Genomic DNA, 22065 nt, shown 5'->3' with positions numbered 1-22065 from the left:
GAGGCACTCCACAATTAAGAGGCCTAGGGCTTGACCTCTGCCCTCCTGCCAACACCGTCTGCGAACGGTCCGAGAGGTAGGAGGAGAACCAACGCAGAACGGTGCCTCCCACTCCCAGCCCCTCAAGACGACGCAGTAAGATACCATGGTCGATGGTATCAAAAGCCGCTGATAGATCTAATAGGACCAGGACAGAAGAATAACCTCTATCTCGGGCCCGCCAGAGATCATTCACCAGCGCGACCAATGCCGTCTCCGTGCTGTGCCCCGGTCTGAAACCCGATTGGTACGGATCTAGATATTCAGCTTCCTCCAGGTTCAAAGGGAGCTGTCGTGCCACCACGCTCTCAACGACCTTCGCAAGGAAGCGAAGGTTGGAGACAGGACGGAAGTTGTTTAAAACAGCTGGGTCCAGTGCCGGTTTCTTGAGGAGGGGCCTTACCACCGCCTCTTTCAAGGCAGCAGGGAAGTACCCTTCACTCAGTGAGGCATTGATAACTGCTAGGAGCCAGCCTCGTGTAACCTCCCGAGAAGCATAGACTAGCCAGGAGGGACACGGGTCCAACAAACATGTGGCGGCACTTAGTTTCCCCATGATCTTGTCCACTTCATCCGGAGTCACAGGATCGAACTCTTCCCAAATGTACTTGGCCAACTTCATCGTTTTCCTCTCGTTAGATACTGCCCAGTCAGAGTCCAGACCAGCCCGAATCTGAGCAATTTTGTCCACCAGATATTTACTAAATTCCTCAGCCCGTCCATGTAGGGGGTCCTCTCTTAAGGTAAATATTACTAAATAAAGATTATTTTAAATAAATTATATCCTTATTACTTATTACTGTCATATACCAGCATAAAGTGGGTTAGAGTCATTAAAAAGTATAATGGATCTAAAATATCTTAATTTGCTAAGCACATTGATTTGTGCTTTAGATTGTAAGCCACCCTGAGTCTTTGGAGAAGGGCGGGATATAAATGGGATTTAAAAAAAGAAAATTAATGAAAATCTAAAAATATATATAAAAAGATAGAAAATGTAAAAGATGTGTTTGTTAAAAGTAAAGGTATATGGAAAAATCTTCTTCAAAGATAAGTCTGCTTTCCAAGGGTTTTCTACAGGAAAAAAAAAGTTCAACATTAGCTTTTTATTTTTAAGCATCTGCTAGATATCCAGTTCTATGGTCATATACTTTTCAAGGTTTTTGTTGATATGCCACAGTAAACCAGTGTTCTATTATCTTGATTTTATTAGAGTTTTGAAAACATTTAAATTGTAATTTTTGCTAAGGAATCTATGAAGGTATACTGTGATTTATCCATTATTGATATTTCACATAAAACTTAGGTTGTAAATCATATGACCGTATTTTCCGGCATATAAGACGACTGGGCATATAAGACGACCCCCAACTTTTGAGAAGATTTTCATGGGTTAAAAAGTCATCTTATATGCCGGAAACCCTATACCATTTTAGATAAATGACTGTCCAGTCTCTTAAAAACTTCCAGTGCTGGAGCATTCACCACTTCTGGAGGCAGGTTCCACTGGTTAATTGTCCTCACTGTCAGGAAGTTTCTCCTTAGTTCCAGGTTGCTTCTCTCTTTGGTTAGTTTCCATCCGTTGCTTCTTGTCCAGCCTTGTGGTGCTTTGGAGAATAGCTTGACTCCCTCTTCTTTGGGGCAGCCCCTGAGATATTGGAACACGGCTATGTGGACTTCAACTCCCAGAATTCCTGGCTGGCTCAGGAAATCTGGGAGTTGAAGTCCACAATCCATAAAAGAAACAAGGTTGCCTACCCCTTGACTAGACATACCCAATTCCAGCAACTGTTCTTTGTATGTTTTATCCTCCGGCTGCAACACAAGCCCAATTCAGCCCCGTCTGATGCAGATGATGCAAAGCCGCCCTTTTGAAGCCCAAAGGGGCTTTTCCTTCCACCCACCCTTTGGAATACACGCAAGAGCTGCGTTCACACGACGCGCTCTTCTAGGCCAGACTCTGCAAACGGCACGCCAGAAGCTGCAACCACCACGGGAACTCCGAGTCCCTGCCTTTCGGCAGCCTGCACAGCCAAGTGCGATCCGGCTTTGAGAGCGCATTTGCAGACGGAGCAGCCGCCGCGTCTGGAGCCAAGCCCCGCCCGGGAGGCAGTCAGCCAGGCGGGCCCGGAAGACGCACTGGAGAGCCGGGCTTGGGGCGGCCATGCCGAGGCCGGCTGGCGAGGGCCGCTGCGTGGTCTGCGGGCGAGAGGGGCGCCAGGCCGCCAAGTACCGCTGTCCGGGCTGCCGGGAGAGATAGTGGGTAGCCGGGTGCGCTCAGGGTGCGCTCAGACGCGGCGAGGGGGAGGGGCTTCCTGCCGCTCCCGGGGTCTGGCGTTTGCAAGGGGGAGCGGGAAGGTGCTTAGAGGCTCTTGGTGGGAAGGGAGGGTCACGTTGGAGGGGGGACTGGACTAAGGCTTGAAGTTGCTTTGCAAGAACGGGGAGGCACTCGATTGATTTATGTACCCGTATTTTCCAGTGTATAAGACGACTGGGCGTATAAGATGACCCCGACTTTTGAGAAGATTTTCATGGGTTAAAAAGTCATACGCTGGAAAATACGGTACTGTACTTGGCAGCAACATTGCCCTGTGTTTTTATTTCAAACCAGGCTGCATTTATCTACATTCTTTACATACCCATGCATGTACACAAAATGGCGTGTTCCTTCAATACTGAAAAGGATTCAAATGTTGACTCAAACATCTTTAATCTTCAGAGAATTTTGTTCACATCTGGAGAATTAATTGTGCATAAGATAAAGTTTCCCATGAGCTGAATTCTGTTACTGGTGTTACATGAAATCTCAATAGCTTTGCTATTTCCATCTTCTGGATTTATTATATATTTTAACTTCTCATTCTAGCTTACTCTCTTGATTTTTCCTGGCAGTCTCTCATCGACGTCCAATCCTGCAGGATTGGGTTGGTCACTGGGACCAGATGTTTAGTCTTTCTGCTGGAAAAACCATTCTCAGGGAATTTGTATACATTCCGGTGAGAGTGCATTCCAGCATGAGTCTGAAAGCTTGGAAGATTAAACCTCTGGTCCCAGTGACCAACCCAGTTGGATCCTGCAACAATATCCTGGGATGCGTATATTTGCCTCCAAGTCCAATCCTGTTCATCTTTTTCAAGATTTGCTTCAGACAACAAAGTACTGCCATCTGCTTTGATTGACATTGCTTATACAACTTCAATTAATTTAAGTTAAATGCATATAATTCTTTGGAGTCCACCTACTATTTACACACTACACATTTTAATAATGGAGTTTAGAATGAAGAAGCAAATTATGTTAATTTCTCTTAATGAAAATGAAGTGTGAGTTTTATTGAAATATGTGGTATTTGTATGCTGATAAATATGCTTAGCATCATGTTAGTAACTTCTGTTTGTTACCTGTATACTAAATACTTGATATTTTGCCAACAGGGTGACTTGGGAGCTATAGATGAAAAATATGATGTTGCAATATCATCATCATGCGGAGCATTAGATCACATAGTTGTTGATACTATTGATACAGCTCAAAAATGTGTTAATTTCTTAAAGAAGCAAAACATAGGAGTAGCAACATTTATAGCTCTTGATAAGGTTTGTATGGTTTTAATTTGTTCTAATTTTCTTGTAATTGGTAGGGTTTTTTAATTTGGAAAAATGATTTTTTATTATAGATATAGTCCAGGGGTAGGCAACCTCGGCTCTTTTATGACTTGTGGACTTCAACTCCCAGAATTCCTGAACCAGCCATGCTGAGGGGAAAGGGAGAGGTTTCCAAGCTGAGCCATGCTGGCTCAGGAATTCTGGGAGTTGAAGTCTACAAGTCATGAAGGGGCCATAGATTCTCCCATGCTGGCTCAGGAATTCTGGGAGTTGAAGTCCACAAGTCATGAAGGGGCCATAGATTCCCCCATGTTGGCTCAGGAATTCTGGGAGTTGAAGTCCACGAGTCATAAAAGAGCCAAGGTTCCCCACCCCTGGTATAGTCAATAAATGTTTTCCAATGACTGATATTTAAAATTGTAAATAAAATTGGAACTATAATTTTAGTGTCATTTTTATTATCTTGATACAGGAATATTTTTGCCTTTAAACCAATAATACCAATGCTTTCATTTATGTATCCATTAAAATTATCCATGTTTTGAATAATTTTATGTGATCCTTTAATAGAGCCTCCCATATGCTTTAGTAGCTGGTCAGTATATTATTATTTTTAAACAATCAGATCTGAGCCTTGCAAGATTTTGTAGCCATCGCTGTTTTAATAAAAGCAGCTTTAGGTCTATGTCAACCATAGCTAGCCTTTGGATTATAACCACAACTGGGACTGGAATTTCAATCTTAAGTCATGGCAATCATAAGTCAAGACACCCCTGTGAATGGATCCGATTTTATGACCATTTTATGGCAGACATTAAGCAAATGACCTGCTTGCAAGTACAAATCTCGCAATTAAGCAAATCATATGGTCAATCCCAGATCTATCTCCCGAATGGTTGCTTTTTGGCAGAATAAGTACTAACGCCAGAAACTGGCAAATTCTTAAAGCGCAGTCATGTGACCTTGGGATGCTGCAATCAGTTGTGAATGTGAGCTGGTTGCCAATCATCTGAAATGCAGTCATGTGATCACCGGCATGGTAGCATTGCAACATTCTATGACAGCCATAAGTGCTTTTCAAAACTAAATCACTCCAACGCCACCATACCTGAACATTTTAAACAACCAATTGGAAGTTCATGCTGCCTGTAATTTTAGCTGTTCTCTGTTCATATCCTACACATTAAAATGTGCAGTACCAGAAAAATGGGACAAAACCTATAGCAAAATGTTATTTTGCTAAGAAATTTTAATGGTGGGTTCTCTCGATGCTGGGTTACAGTTTGAAAACATATATTAAGATTGCATCAAAGAAAGGACTAAAAATGTTTTGTAGTATCATTAAGATGCCAATAAATAAAATAAAAATCCATATAACTGAAGCTGTAGATATGTATATGAAATGCTTATATAATTTTTAAAATTATCAATTATTGTTTTTGTGATGGTTTTCATTCTCCTCCAGATGGCAGTGTGGGAGAAAAACATGGGCAAAATTCAGACTCCTGAAAACATTCCTCGTCTATTTGACATGGTGAAAGTGAAAGATGAGAAGGTTCGCCAAGCTTTTTATTTTGCATTGCGTGATACTCTGGTAGCCAATAACTTGGATCAGGCCACCAGAGTAGCATTTGGAAAAGGCAATAGATGGAGAGTCATAACTTTGCAAGGACAACTTATAGAACAGTCAGGTACTTTTAAAAATACAATAAAAAAGAAATGGAATGTATATATAAGGCTAGTATTTCTAATTTGTTCTTAATATTTCCATAGGAACAATGACTGGTGGTGGAGGAAAAGTAATGAAGGGTAGAATGGGATCCTCTGTTATAGTTGAAACATCTGAAGAAGAGGTTCGTAGACTGCATAGATGCTGAATACATATTTATTTGTATGATCTTTTCTATTATAACAAATCTCAAAATGCCTTGTAATCAAGAACTAAAATACCTACTGCAGGTATTTTAATTAATTAATAAAAATAATTTAATTTAAAGTGTAAGGAAAGGAAAACAAATGTACACCTACAGCAATCATATTCAAAGCCCTTAACTTATTTACATTTAATGTTTTTAACTTACAGTTTATTTTTGCAGGTCCAAGTAATGGAATCACAGTTGCAAAAAAATTCTCAAAAGGCCATGCTATGTCAGGAACAGAAAGCACAGCTGGAGGAAATAATAGCGAAATTACATAAAAATATTAGAGAAATGAAAAACACTTTAGAAAAATACAGTGCCAGTATAAAGGTAATAATCATTGTTTATGTTGCATAGCTACAATCATTTTTAGAGGAAACTAAATTTGGTGGTCTATTTTGAAACAGTCCTATTTAAAAATATCACCCAAACAAATAAATGCAAGATTCTGAACCCCAGAAAGTAAAACTGTTCTTTTGAACCTATATTTCATAGGTAGTTCTAGAGACTGACTTTCTACAGTGGTATTTCTGTTATTTAATATAACTAGTAGAAGACAACTTTTCTTCATATTAAGTCATAATGTGAAGGTTTACAAGTTTAAATTCTTCATTTGGGAATGAAGTCATCTAGGGTGTATAGAAATTTAATAAATGAATATGTAAAATAAATTAGAATTTCCTAATGTAGATTAGGAATTATGAATTCATTTTAATAAAACACTCAAGTAGACAAAAGAGGATATTTTCATTTATTGACAGAAGTTCTCATAAAATTGCGTACAAGAACAACACTAGCTTGTGAGGAGTGCTGGTCTGAAGTAAATTGAGAGTTGTCTTTCATGAGGATCATGCAGTACTCATGGTCTTTGTTCCTCTTTCTTTGAATGATAATTGCACTGAGGAACTTGAATATTTTGTGTGAACTGCTAACACCTATTTTTATCTTTAGACTTTGTTGGATCAAGAAGCTCATTTAAAAGTCCAGGTAAAAGAACTAGAAGCAAATGTAATTGCTTCTGCTCCTGATAAAGTCAAGCAAATAGAAATGGAGAAAAAATGTAATAACTTCAAAGAAGGTAAATAATTTCTTTTGGGGGGAGCCATTTCATGCCTTGCAAAATTTTGAATTTTACTCTTGGTCTCCCCCCCCCATGTAAATCCATTAAATGTTTGCCATTTTTTAAATTTGGGATTTGAATTGGTGTCATTTGAAATCGCTTTATCTTGTGTAGTGATCTTTTTTTGGTCACTTTAAGTCATAACTAGAAGTGTTTTAATATTTTTTGTATTTCATGATCTTGTTTCATTTCTTTCCATAATTTATTGCAAGGGTTTTCAAAATATATCCTTATTGCATCACGACAAGTAAAGTACTAAATATTTCAGTGGATCTTTTGTTATTTCACAGTCAGGTCTCCTTTTTCACATTTTTTCCCTCAGAAGTTAAGTTCCTGCTATTATGTTGTTTTCTTTTGATTGATTTTCTTTTCAGAAAAACAGCCAGAATCTTTTATTACTTTTATCAGCTCTCATAATATATTTTCAAGCTTTACAACATTGCCCAACCCAAACAGTTTGGCTCTGAGCAGCATACAGTATAAACATACAATATATTAAAAAGAATAAACAAAAAAATCATATAACAATAAATAGACAACATATAAATATATAATGTAAAACACTAAACAAATACACAAGAAAAGAATCTAGGGGGAGTTGGACTTAACTGGCCTCTAATATATGGGAAGAGCCAAGACTTGGTGGCTTTCCTTAAGGCAAGAATATTGAGTTTGCTGAGACGTTGATTGTTCCAGAAATCAGTGAAAAAAGGCAGACTTCCTGGATCTGATAAGATGACAAAATTTAGAACCCAGAGCATATCCTCCCTGTGGAGATGTGTGATAAAGGTAGATATTCTTGGAACATGGTGGGATCCTTCAAAGTAATCCATGTGGGGCTTTAAAGGCAATAACCAGCAGCTTGGATCATGCCTGGAACCCTATTAGCCAGTACAGCTTAGAGAGTTACATGAGCATAACAAGATTTGCTTGTCAGCCCTCCCAGGTAAAATAGACAGGAGACATGAGTAGATGAACTAATTCTACTTTATTGTAAGGCTACATTAATAGAATCTTGCAAGTCTGAAAGTGCAAACTTCCTGCCACCACTTTTGATTGCTCTGTCCATTAGGGCAGGTCCTTCCTAACTTTCTTACTCTAATCATGAAGCCACTGGGGCTCCTGCCTCTCTTATTTGATTGTTTCCTAGGCACATCTTGTTCCCAGAGGTCATCCGTACATCCAACGTTTCATTTAGATTGATCAAGTGTAAGTGACTATGAATAGGGCCTTCTTGTTTGAGGATAAATAAGTGGCAAACAAGACATAGTTGTGCAAAGGCTCCCTTGGTCATAGCTGCTGCCTGCTCTTCAAGCAGGAGCTGTGAGTCCTATAGAACGTCCAAATTGTGCACCAAGTCTGAATGGTGTAGTGCCACCCAACCAAAACCAAAGATGGAAATTCTGCAATTTCCAGATATGGTAGACCCAAAGTTCAATTCATTCCCTTCCATAAACTGGAACTGGCCTTTGAAAATCACTGCAAAATGGTGCCAACACCCATAGTGAACCGGAGTGATACCATTATTCAAAGGCCATCAAGAAATCAAGGAGAGATGGATGCACCACCTCTATCCTGTTAATTATAGGTCATCAACAAGTATAATATTATTGGTAAAATTCAAAACAATAGTTCTTTAAATTTCCATCTTTAAATTTGCAGTGAAATATTAATAAGGATATTTCTTTTTGACAGATTATGACAAAGTGGCTGAAAAAGCTGACAAACTGGAAAAAGAAGTTAAGAGACTACATAATCTTATTATTGAAATAAATAATAATAAACTTAAAGCTCAGCAAGACAGTCTTGATAAGATAAACAAAGAAATAGATCAGTGCACTTTTGCCATTACAAAAGCGCAGGTAGCCATCAAGACATCAGAAAGGTATGATTTCCTATTATGAACCAACCTCTTAGAGGTAGAATTGTGATATTTATTGTAGTTATTACATTTAATTAAATAATTTAACAAATGTGTTAAGTAATCCATTTATTACTGCTGACAGTCTTTTTTCTTATAACTAAATTTTCAGTTCTTAATAGTCTGAATTCTGCTATTTAATAAATTTAATAAATCTTATTGGTTTCAACACATATATTGGTGACTTATTTAAAGAATGTAATTAATTACATAGACAAATATTGAGCAAACCCATAACTATTCAAGAGACTAAGGAAGCAATTTAAAATGTTAAAATTGACAAAGAGCTAGGGCCAGAAAGCTGATAGCCCAATATTATAAAACATAAAGGGAGAACTGTTGGAACCACAGTAAGAGGTAAGAACAGTGAGTTAAATTAAAAAAAAACAAATAATACCAAAGACATGGGGAGGTGCATATATAATTCCGAACTATAAAAAAAGGAATTAATCCAGAGAACTTCAGACATATAATCCAATTTTTTTTATTAAAGAGTTTTACAAAAAAGATTTTACAATACATATCCCCAAAACCCACCCACCCCAAACCACCCCCCTTCCCCCCCACTTCCCAGAGGTAAATACAGGGTTATAGATATAATAATCATATTCTAACTAAAAATTATCCATAATATAAAATTAACCAAATTCATAATGTGCTTTAACTCCCCTTTAACATAGATACATACAAAGTACTAACACTAAAATTAATAACAATATCCCTCTAAAATCTACTCATAAGCTAAATGGAACTTTTTAGTCCCATATTTATTCTGAATATAATCTATCCATCTCCTCCAAACTGAAATATATCTTTCTTATGAATGATCCTTCAAATAAGCAGAAATCTTAGATATTTCTGCAAGATTCGATACTTTAAACACCCATTCTTCTATAGTAGGCAAACTATCCTTCTTCCAGTATTGTCCCACCAGTAACCGTGCTGCTGTTATCTAATTCAACATCAAATTGGTTTCTTTAACAACACAATCTACAACAATTCCCAATAAAAACAATTGCGGAGAGAACTTTATCTTTCTCTTAAAAATCTTTTGAATGTTCCACCAAATTTTAACCCAAAAAGCTTTTATATTTCTGCAAGTCCACCACATATGAAAATAGGTGGCTTCTAAACTACCTCATCTCCAGCATTTAGACTGTAAGTTAGGATACATGTTAGACAACCTTTTGGGATCCAGATGCCATCTATATAACATTTTATAAAAATTTTCTCTTAAATTTTGAGCCTGAGTAAATTTAACATTTCTAACCCAAATTACCTCCCAAGTATCCAACGGAATTGGTTACTGGATATTTTGTGCCCACTATATCATACAATCTTTAACTAATTCCGTTTCCGAATCCAATTCAATTAAAACATTATATATCCTCTTTATATGTGCACAATTTAAATCTCTAATTTGTTTTACTAAATTTTCATCTGTAATTGGGATGCCAACCTTCTGATCCAACTTCCACCTAGCTTTCAATTGGGTATATTGAAACCAAGAGTAACTTATGTTTTCTTGTCTTAACTCATCTAATGATTTAAGTTGCCAATCATTCCCTTCCAATCTAAGTAATTCCTTATAGGAAAACATATCCAAACTCACTCCCATAGATACACCCTCTATCGTGTGTCCAGGAATTCCCCAAATCGGTATTTTATAATTTAATTTATAATAATACTTTTTCCAGACACGCAACAAGGCACTTCTAAGAATATGAGATTTAAAAGCCCTATCCACCTTTTTATCATAAAGCAAATATGCATGCCATCCATATACCAAATCCCAACCCTCAAGGTGAAGTATTCTCTTATTAGTTAAATTACCATATATACTTGAGTATAAGCCGAATTTTTCAGCCCACTTTTTGGGCTGAAAAATTCCACTTCGGCTTATACTCCAGTCAACAAAAAAAACTTACCGAGGACTTGTGCGCGGCCGAGGCTTTGGTGCTTCCGGGATCGCGCGCACCTCTCCCAAGCCACCGCCGTCCGGAGACCTGCCGAAGTTTGGGGAGGTTTGGGGAGGTGCGCGCGCACCTCCCCAAACGTCGCCGGGTCTCCGTTCCTCTGCGCCCTGCCTGCCTGCTTCTTTCCACAGCGGAAAGAAGCAGGCAGGCAGGGCGCGGAGGAACGGAGACCTGCCGACGTTTGGGGAGGTTTGGGCGCCTCCCCAAACCTCCCCAAACGTCGCCGGGTCTCCGTTCCTCTGCGCCCTGCCTGCCTGCTTCTTTCCGCTGCGGAAAGAAGCAGGCAGGCAGGGTGCGGAGGAACGGACACCTGCCGACGTTTGGGGAGGTTTGGGCGCCTCCCCAAACCTCCCCAAACGTCGGCAGGTGTCCGTTCCTCCGCGCCCTGCCTGCCTGCTTCTTTCCGCTGTGGAAAGAAGCAGGCAGGCAGGGCGCAGAGGAACGGAGACCTGCCGACGTTTGGGGAGGTTTGGGGAGGTGCGCGCGCACCTCCCCAAACCTCCCCAAACTTCGGCAGGTCTCCGGACGGCGGCGGCTTGGGAGAGGTGCGCGCGATCCTGGAAGCACCGAAGCAAGTCCTCGGTAAGCTCCGGGCGGTCACTTGCTTCGCGTCTCCTGAGGGAAGGGGGGACGACTGGAGCGGGCGTGTTTCCTCGCCTGCTGGGCGCCGCGATTTGCCCGGGGAACGCGCGGGCCCCGAATGGCAGCGTGGAGCGAGGAAGCGGACAGCCAGGGCTTTCCCGAGAGCCGCGGCCACACAGGGTATTCCTGTGTATTCAGGCTTGCAAAATGGCGGATCGAGCCTCTGCTGGCGGCAGAGGCTTGCAGAACGGCGGATCGGCTTATACTCGAGTCAACAACTTTTTCCAGTTTTGGGGGGTGAAATTGGGGGTCTCGGCTTATACTCGAGTCGGCTTATACTCAAGTATATACGGTAAGCCAATCCCTAACCCATGTCAGAACCACCACATCATAATACAGTTTCAAATTCGGCGCTTTGAGTCCCCCTCTTTCCCTAGCATCTTGTAAAATCTTAAATTTAACTCTTGGTTTTTTCCCCGCCCAGATAAATTTATTAATACCCTTCTGCCATTCATCAAGGTTGGCATCCTTTTTCAATATCATTTGAAAAAGGTATCATTTGAAACAAAAAGAGAAATTTCGGCAGAACATTCATTTTAACAACTGCGATTCTTCCCAGTAAATTGTAATTTTTTCCAATTATTTAAATCCCTTTGTATCTTCAACCATAATGTTTCATAATTATTCTTATATAATTTTAAATAACACTTTTAGAAATTGTAGGGCCTCCCCCATGCCTTGCAGCCATCTCTTAGGTTTCGATTTCCTCTTTCTCCCAGCAGAATCAAAGTTCAAAAAAGAAAGGAGAAGGGAGAAAAAATAAAAGTTTTTCTCCCAAAGTTCCTTATCCTTCAATTAAAAACAGGACAAGCTTTCAAATGCACAAAATCCGGTACTGGGTAGAATCAGTTGCAAATTGTATCTCTTGCTATGTTGCAAAATATAACAATTTTCCAAAACAGTCAATTCACACAAGAAAGCAACATTCCAGTGCCATTTTTACTCCATTTCCATCAGCTTAAAACTTGAAGAAGATAATGAGTCTTGAGTTAAAGTTAAAATCCAACTTGAAAATTCAAATCCTCCTGCTTCGCTCTGTCTGCTTCTCAAAGAAAAAAAATACTCACAGTCCCATCTAAGCAGCAGATGTAGTTGTCGCGTCTAGTTCCACTCCTTTATGGAGTGAAAGCGTCCTGGGAGCGGAGAAAGCCTGGGCTGCAAGGGAACTCACTCCGTTAGCCCCCAAACTCATTGGGAGAATCACAGAGGAGCTCTACCTCTACCCAAACAAGCTCACCTCTCCCTCTTCTCCCAAGGGAGAGACTTCGGCGCCACGGGACAGCTGATTTTAGCTGCCTCCGGGCGCTCTAACGCATCCCAAGATCGGGCGGCTTCAGAACGCCGCCATTCGGCGCGGCAGCGCTACCGGAAGTCCATATAATCCAATTTCTTTAGTGAACATCAATTATGAGCTACAGTGCATTCAGAAAGTATTCAGGACCCCCCCCCCTTCACTTTTGTCAATTTTGTTATGTTGAAGTCTGATTCTACATTTGTTGAATTTTTTTCTCATTAATCTACACTTGGTGCCCCAAAATGACAAAGTGAAAACAGAATTTTAGATACGTCTGTAAATTTATTTTAAAAAATCCTGAAATGTCACATTGGCATAAGTATTCAGACCCTTCACGCAGTACTTTGTTGAAGCACCTTTGGGAGCAATTACAGCCTCAGGTCTTTTTGGGTATGATGCGACAAGCTTTGCACATCTGGATTGGGGGATTTTCTGACATTCTTTCTTGCAAATCCTCTCAAGCTCAGTCATGTTAAATAGCGACCATTGGTGGACATGCATTTTCAAGTCCCTCCAGAGATGTTCAATAGGATTCAAGTCAGGGCTCCGGCTGAGCCACATTAGGAGATTCATGGAATTGTCCCTAACCACTCCTGTATTGTCCTGGCTGTGTGTTTAGGATCATTGTCATGTTGGAAAGTGAATTTTCAGCCCAGTCTGAGGTCCAGAGTGCTGTGGAACAGATTTTGATTGAAGATCAACCCTGACCAGTCTCCTAGTCCCTGCTGCTAAAAAACACCCCCACAGCATGGAGATGGGACAGTTCCAGAATGCCGCCACCACCATGCTTCACTGTTGGGATGATATTGGGCAGGTGATGAGTGGTGCCTTGCTTCCTCCAGACATAACATTTAGAATTGAGGCCAAACAGTTCAGTGTTGGTTTTATTAGATCAGAGAATCTTGTTCCTCACAGTATGAGAATCCTTCAGGTGCTTTTTTGCAAACTCCAAGCGGGCTTTCGTGTTTTGCACTGAGGAGACGCTTCCGTTTAGCCACTCTGCCATAAAGCCCAGATTGATAGAGGGCTGCAGTGATGGGTGTTCTTATGGAGCTCTGTCGTCCCATCTCCATAAAGGATCTTTGGAACTCAGTCAGAGTGATTGTTGGGTTCTTGGTCATCTTTCTTACTAAGGCCCTTCTCCCCTGATTGCTCACTTTGAGCTCTTGGAAGAGTCTTGGTTGTGCCAAACTTATCCTCCGTTTGAGAATTATGGAGGCCGTTGTGCTCTAGGAACCTTCAGTGTAGCAGAGTTTATTGCCTTGCAATGATCCTGTCTCTGAGCTCTGCAGGCAGTTGCTCTGACCTTGTGGCTTTTGCTCTGCTACAGTATGCATTGTCAGCTGTGAGGCCTTCTATAGAGAGGTGTGTGCCTTTCCAAATCATGTCCAGTCAATTTAATTTACCATAGGTGGACTCCAAGGTGTAGAAACGTGTTAGCAGCTATCAAAAGAACTGGGAGGCACCTGAGCTAAATTTCAAGTGTTGTTGCAAAGGGTCTGAATACTTATGCCAATGTGATACTTCAGTTTGTTCTTTTTAAAAAAACTACATATCTAAAATTCTGGGGTGGTTTTTTTTTTTTTGGTTTTTTTTTTGTCTTTATGGGGGATGGAGTGTAGATTAATGAGGAAAAAAGAATTTCAATAACTAGAATCAGGCTGCAGCATAATAAAATTGACAAAAGTGAAGGAGGTCTGAATACTTTGTGAATGCACTGTAGGTATTTCTATTTCCCCACTTCCCCCCCCCCATTCATCCTGCTTCCTGCCCTTAATATTGCTACACTTTTGTTTATTTTTGTTGTTTCATTGTCTTACTATTGTTATATTTACATTTATTATAATTTTACATTTTTACTGTTGTAAGCCACTCAGTAGCCCCATGGGCGGTAATAAATTTATTTAATTAAAACTGATCAAATAGATCAAAAGGAAAATGAACTAGAATAGATCAGCAATAAAAAACTGACAATATTTTCAGATGCAGAAAAAGATTCTAGCATTTCTCATTAGCAGTTTTAAACAGAATGAATACAAGACAACGATTTAAAACATGAGCTCATGTTTCAACAGCAAATAGCAACGTATCTAATTTTTTCTGCAGAAAGTTTGATCTTTATTGTAATTATGTATTTAATACATGTTAAAAAGGAGTTTCATAATATATGTTTATACTTTATAGAAATCTGAAGAAAACGGAGGATGCAATTGTTCACACTGAGAAAGAAATTGAAGAAAATAAAAACAATATAGAAATCTTTAAAAAACAGCTGACTGCATTAGATGAAAGAGCTGCTGAAGTTATAACTAACAGCAAAAAAGCTGAAGTATGTATAATATTTGCTTCATTTTTCAGATGACATTTAAAATAGACATAGTAATACATGAACCCAAAATGAGCTTGTTGTGTAAAAAAAAAGTATGTTCTACTAAATTCTCTGGTAAGCTTGCAACTGCCAAAAATTACATATGAGGGAAGAGTATCAGATGAAATTCACTCTGCGTAATGTATATTCTGTTAAAATAATTCTAAGTAAACTGAGTTGCTGTTTTATAGTTTTTCACAGTAACTTTTGAAAGCACAGTGAAAATCGTGGGGTCCTCGGTGGTCTGAGCTTGGTTGTTTTCTTGCAGATGTTTCATTACTAAACTTGTAACATCAGTGCTAGAAAAGAGTGGAGCTTGTTCTCATTTTGTATGCTAGTGGCTTTACCCTATCAGTATTGGTAGGAGTGATCTTGATTATAATTCCTCCACTCATGTAAATATCATGCATTCCAGAACTCATTTTGGACACTGTATAGTAGACTGTGATTGAAACGGAGATGAGCACCGGCCCCTAGAGTCGGAAACGACTAGCACGCACGTGCGGGGGAACCTTTACCTTTACCTTTACCTTATAGTAGACTGTAGATGTAATAATATTGTTCAGAAAAAAACAGCTTTCTAAAACATTCAAAATACAAATTGATGATGGCTTTATTCATTTATTTATGGAATGTTTTCTGGCTTTATGAGAAGGGGAAGAGATTGTCCATAATTCAAGGCAAAACTAACCAGACAAAACATGTATGGCTTTTTCAATCACTTTTCTTTGAAATTTGACTAATTTTGATGCTTTGCAAATACTTTTAACTTTATTTTATAAAATTTATTTTAATTTTTCATGGTAACTATGTCCATATATATAAATTAAAGATACATTAAAAGGTATTTTAAAATAGATCATTAGAAATGCATTTTTTCTTATAACCTAATAATAAAGATTTAATTTTAACTTGTTTAGGAATCCTTACCAGAGATTCAAGAGGAACGTTGTTTGGTGCTTCAGAAAATTAAAACTATACAAGAAGAAGAACATTTGTTACAAAAAGAGGCTCTCGGCATTAGGCTTAAAATTGAACATCTAGACAGTCAGATTGCTGAGCATCAATTAAAGATTAAGTATTGGCAAAAGGAGGTAATAAATACTGATATTTTTTACACATTTAGAAAAAGGTCCTCGATGATTGCTTATTTCATATAACAGACATTAAATTATCACGTATCATACGCTGAAATTTGTAAAAATCCAATATTGAAGAAATCAATCATTTTTGTGCTGGGCTTTGTATCCTGGGTGGAGAAGTGGCAAAGCATGTGCTTTTATAATATCCATGGGTTATACAAGGAAGAGACCTCTGTAGGGACAAATAAAATGCTTCATTCACTATAACCTCCAGAAGCTCATTTGGGTAATTTTATTTTCTTGATAGTTAGGGGAACTGAGTAAGTGGATTAATATTGAAATCCAGTGGGAAACTACTAGAAGTTAGAGTGGCTCAGAATTTATAAACGTTTATATGATCTTGTCTTAATGCCATCAATACCTTAATTTTATAATAGTTTATATAAAACATCTGTAAGGTTTACCTAAGAAAAAAATTGATTTTCAATTTTCTAAAACTTAATACAATCCTTTTCCTTGGGTAGGGCATTCTTCAAATTTAGGAACAAAATGAAAAATTATTTGGGAAAGTACACTAATTTTATTAGAATTTTCTTCTATCTTTTGCGTTACTGAATTTGTTAACAATTTGACTCAAATTTGTTACATTTTCCTGCTTCAGTAATTAGTTTTTATAGTCACATTTTCCAGGTGAACTTTTTAACAGTAAGACTTTCAAAATGACATACAGCACTTTGAAAATTCCATTAATCACAGTTTAAAAATCTGGGCAAAAATAAACACAGTACAGTAAATATCTAATCAACATCTGCCTGAAAAAGATCAGTAATAAAACTTATTTCAAACTAGTGTACAGCTATACTATAATCCCCTCTTCAAAATAATTGCTACAGATATGAATGGTAATTGCTCATTCACTGAATTGAATAAAATATATTTTAGATATCAAAGATATCACTGCATTCAATGGAAAATGAACAAACAGAAAACCTTCCAGTACTAACTCAAGATGAACTAAAAAATATTACAGATCCAGATATTATAACAAATCAAATAGCTCTTTTGGAAGCTCAGTGTCATGAAATGAAACCAAACTTGAGTGCCATTGCGGAGTATAATAAAAAGGTAAGAATTTTTTCAGTATTGTAGAATTCTTACAAGCTAATGTAGATCAGGTTGTAGTCCCTGGGGTCATGTGATCAAAATTCAGGCATTACAACCCACCCAAACTTCATCCACCTAGTTTTTCCCCATCTCTTCTTGATGGGGTTGGCTGCCTTGAATAGCAGCACTCCGTGGCAGCAGCATCAACCCTTGCACTGCAGCCCGCCACCCCAGTATTGGCCACAAAACAAAACCCAGCCATTTCCTATGCTCCACAGTCCTTGCCATGCCCAGTTGATTTTTGCCCTCTCTCCTACTGCTGCTGAAGCCTACGTTCCTATATGAGGCAGCTGCTGGCCACAGTAGGCCTTGTTCCAAGAGCCATTCAGACCATTCTCTAAATTGCATGTGCACAATGCTTCGGAAGAGAAGCTTTCCAGAGGCTTAAAGCATCACAAGAATGGCCCATATAATTTCCCCAAGACACTCCAAAGCATTGTGAGAATGGCACACGTGATTTGGAGAATGATGGGCACAGCCTTCTTAAAAGATTTCAGAAGCCTGTACTTTAATTCCAGTACAATTGTCAAGGAGTGCCACTGTGCAGGGAGACCAAGATGACAAGAGATGTGGATGGGGAAAGTTACATAAGTTAGAATAAGAGGATGGGGAAAATTAAAGAGGAGGCAGTGTCTTACCATACTGCAGACGGGCTGGGACGGACCAAGCAATTTGGACTGAGATTTGTAAAGCACATCACATGACCACATTGCTTAGCAATGGAAATCCAGGTAGTCCCAAATACTGTTGAAGCCCTATGCGGGTCATTACGTAGGAAGTGGTGGGAGTCCCAGGTAAAGAGTGTGGGTTCTGTAGGGTGGCAGGAGAGGCCTGACCAAGTTGGGGAGGGGGCTGCACTGGGATAGTTGATAAAGGAAAGAATATGGATGTGTGAGTGCAGGGAGGTTAAAGGAAGGCGGCATGGCACAGGATGAGTGCTGGGAGGCTCAGGGAAGGAGGTGTGATGCAATCTGAGTGCTGGGAGAGTGAAGGTGGGGATTACCACAGTGACTTGTGACCTTCCCTGCCAGGTTGCCTTTCCTTTTGGAAGCTGGCAGGGAAGATTGCGAATGACAATCACATGAATGTGGAACATTGAAACAATCTAAGTGCAATTTGGTTGCCAAATGCTCGAATCACAATCATGTGACCATAGGGGTGCTGGGGCAGTCAGATTTCCAAGAATCAGTTGTAAGTACCATTCATTCAGCACCGTGGCAACCTCTGTTGCTGAACAGGTGGCCAGTAAGCAAAGACAATCTGTATTAGGATGACACGGCTGTTGTCTAGTATTTCAGCACTGTTAAGCTTCATTGAATTGTTAAATACTTTGCTTAATTTCATGTAATTTCATTGCTTAATTTTTAACATTTGTTTTAGGAAGAGCTGTATCTAAAACGTGTGGCAGAGTTGGATGAAATTACCAATGAGAGAGATAAATTCAGAGAAGCTTTTGAAGACCTTCGGAAAAAGCGGCTTAATGAATTTATGGCAGGATTTAATGTCATAACAAATAAGCTAAAGGAAAATTATCAGATGCTTACACTAGGAGGAGATGCAGAACTTGAGCTTGTTGACAGTCTGGATCCTTTCTCTGAAGGAATTATGTTCAGGTTAGTATTGCATGTAATTTTATTAATTTAAATTAAGCCATTTTAAAAGCAAGTTGTAGAATTATTCATGCAAAGCTAGGTGTCAAAGAAATCAAGACTTAACATGATTAATCAAATCTAGTGTTCTTAGATTTCTTAAAAACCTCTCTCCTTTCCTATAGAGATGATTGAAGGTTTTTGTTATAATTTCAATTCAAGCCAGTTTGCTGTGTCATTTTTCTAGCTGAAAATTGGGGTAAAGAAATCTTAATTATGGTTAGTAAAAAATAACTTGAAAATATAGTCTGGGAATCTGGCTTATTTTCTCTTCAGACAATTGGAACTACAATTAATATAAAAAAGAAGGAACAGATACCATCTAATATCGAGGAAGAAGATAAGAGAAGTATGAAAACTTGAGAATTTTTTTTTAATTCCATTTATATCCCGACATTTTCTTTACTGATATTGGTTGAAAGTCAAAGAGAATTTGTTAATGTTTTGGAATACTTTAACAGTATTCAAGAATGAAGGATATTCTACCTACATTCTTGTAGGTAAGAACAAGTAGTCCTTGTTTAATGACCACAATTGGCAACAGGAATTTGGTTAAGTATGATCTTACTTCAGCTTTGCATCACTTTACAGACCTGCAAAGGATTGTGAGGATTGGTCATAAAATTACTTTTTCATCACCATCATAACTGAAAATGGTCACTAAACAAGGCAATTGCTAATTTGCTATATTTTTAAATGTTGATATTTAGAATAGTTGTAGTATCATTGAAGGGGACGCGGTGGCTCAGTGGGTTAGGACGCTGAGCTTGTCGATCAGAAGGTCGGCAGTTTGGCGGGTCGAATCCCGAGTGCCGCGTAACAGAGTGAGCACCTGTTACTCGTCCCAGCTTCTGCCCACCTAGCAGTTTGAAAGCACGTAAAAATGCAAGTAGAAAAATAGGGACCACTCCGGTGGGAAGGTAACAGCGTTCCGTGCGCCTTTGGCGTCTAGTCATGCCGGCCACATGACCACGGAGACGTCCTCGGACAAACGCTGGCTCTTCGGCTATGAAACGGAGATGAGCACCGGCCCCTAGAGTCGGAAACGACTAGCACGCATGTGCGGGGGAACCTTTACCTTTTAGTATCATTGAAGTCTGAACTTTTTGTTTTTTCTGAGCCAATTTACTATAGTGATAAGGTTATTTGACTATGACTAGAGAGACTAATATGTCCTTAACTGGGAAATGCGTTTGGGCCAGTCACTACCTCTCAGCCAAACCCATCTCGCAGGTTTATTGTTTGGGGGAAAATAGTAGTATAGTTATAAATACACATCAAAGAAAAATATTTCAGATAAGGAATTCTAAATTTGTTCTGAAGAGAATGTGAAGCAGAATTCAAAATGTTTAACAATAGAATTTGGATAAAATCATATTTTTATTTCATTATAAACCATCTAACAAGTTGGCAAGAAAGTATAGTAAAAGTTCATAGGGTGTGTTGACACAAATGCCTTAGCACTACATGATGGACGTGGGGATAAAATAAGGATAAGAATGTGAATCACAAAAACTTGGGGTTTTTTTTGTTTAACCACAGAATAACAATTGATGTCTAAATCTTGGCCCCTAATTTGCACTACAAAGATGATGATTCTAATGTGTCTGAAGGAATAATGGAAAATTATTGAGATGATAGATATAATGTGCTTTTAGTTTGCTTAAAGCAATCTCGGTATTACAGTGAAATTAAGTAAAGCATACATTTGTGAAAATCATCTTTCAGCGTTCGGCCACCAAAGAAAAGTTGGAAGAAGATATTTAACTTGTCAGGTGGCGAGAAGACATTGAGCTCATTAGCTTTGGTTTTTGCTTTGCATCATTACAAGCCAACCCCTCTGTATTTCATGGATGAAATTGACGCAGCCCTTGATTTTAAGAACGTTTCCATTGTAGCATTTTACATATATGTAAGTATAACAGAAGTTAACATTCAAACTATATACATTAATATCAAGGTAACAGTAGATGTACATGAAAGTATTGGGAAAAGCTTTTGAACTTTTTGGAAATGTACACCCGCACAAATTAAAAAAATGAAACATGAAAATAATTTTTCAGAATTTTTGATTGTCAACAGCAAAAACTATGGGTACCAATACTATAGAAAATGCACATGACCAGTATTTTAGTGCATGTATATTTATATTGTTTCTTTTCAAAGTAATATTTTGCAAAGTTAAGCCCAAATCACCTCACAGGGTTGTTGTGGGAAAAAGAAGAGCAAGGTGTGTTGTATATGTCCGTTGCCTTGAGTTATTTGTAAAAATAATAAAGGGATACCAATAAATAAAAATAACGTAAATAAGTAAATGAGGCAAACATTAAGGTATGAGATGAGAAAAAGAAATATAGTTAAAATTAGTTTATACCAATACTCTTCAATATACATCTCATATTTCTCTCCTTGCAAACAATTATTGATTCTACTACATCTCGTTTTCACTCAGGATTTCATCTATTCCAGCCAACCACTACTTTCTCATTCTTCCCCTTTCTTTTCATACTGTCACATTCTTCAGAATTACTTATTGAAGTGGGTGGCCATATAAATTAAATAATAAATAAGTTTCATAAGCTGATCCTTATTCTTTCTGTATTCTGTATTTATGTGTACCTTATTTTAAAAATTCAGTAGCCTTTTTTCAACTTATCTGCAGGGAATGTAGTGATCTAATTTTAAAGATTCAAGACTGCCACCTTCAGATTAGGAAAACCTAATTAATAACCTGAAATTTCTTTTCTCTAAGGCAGTTGAAGAGTGTTACTAATGTTGATACTCAGGCCAATACTGAGAAGTTCTGGTTCTATTATTGTAATTGGGAAGGATTGTAAAAGCATTTTCTGGAAAATCACTGTGTTATGAATATTAACACAAAATTTATTCCAATTTCCAGGAGCAAACAAAAAATGCACAGTTCATCATTATTTCTCTGCGAAACAACATGTTTGAAATAGCAGACAGACTCATTGGTATTTACAAGACTTATAATACAACAAAAAGTGTGGCAACAAACCCCAAAATTATTGCATCAAAGGGACTTGCTGAACTTGGTTCCACAGAATGCTGCTGAATATGGAATTTGCTTTCAACATTCTTTTTTCCTAATGAAGATTTGCCAATAATTTAATATCTATTTTCTGTAAGTGGTTTTTAAATCTGACTTGTTACTTACTGTCCATTATCTTAAACAATATAGATCTCTTTAAGTGACTGCTTAAAACAGAAAAATAATTCAGATGTGACTTTTAGTAGAAGTTCCTAGTGATTAAAATGGATTTTT

At 38.4% G+C, this 22065-nt stretch overlaps 1 protein-coding gene across 1 annotated transcript in view; it reads left to right on the top strand.

Annotated features, from left to right (window-relative positions):
- SMC4 (structural maintenance of chromosomes 4) overlaps positions 1 to 22065 on the top strand; it is a 47589-nt gene extending 25524 nt beyond the window's left edge. Inside the window, exons 13-24 of the mRNA XM_081328370.1 lie at positions 3474 to 3635; positions 5110 to 5335; positions 5418 to 5497; positions 5741 to 5893; positions 6515 to 6641; positions 8379 to 8568; positions 14701 to 14845; positions 15805 to 15978; positions 16909 to 17091; positions 18511 to 18743; positions 20508 to 20691; positions 21679 to 22065. Of these exons, the coding sequence (XP_081184496.1) occupies positions 3474 to 3635; positions 5110 to 5335; positions 5418 to 5497; positions 5741 to 5893; positions 6515 to 6641; positions 8379 to 8568; positions 14701 to 14845; positions 15805 to 15978; positions 16909 to 17091; positions 18511 to 18743; positions 20508 to 20691; positions 21679 to 21855 (2034 nt within the window). The 3' untranslated portion in view covers positions 21856 to 22065. The remainder of the gene's footprint in view (positions 1 to 3473; positions 3636 to 5109; positions 5336 to 5417; positions 5498 to 5740; positions 5894 to 6514; positions 6642 to 8378; positions 8569 to 14700; positions 14846 to 15804; positions 15979 to 16908; positions 17092 to 18510; positions 18744 to 20507; positions 20692 to 21678) is intronic.

This window comes from Vipera berus (genome assembly GCF_964194415.1).
Source record: "Vipera berus genome assembly, chromosome: 5".
In the NCBI taxonomy this organism is placed as follows: Eukaryota; Metazoa; Chordata; class Lepidosauria; order Squamata; family Viperidae; genus Vipera; species Vipera berus.
Note: the sequence above shows the minus strand (reverse complement) of the source record. Positions and strands in the feature narration are given on the sequence as shown.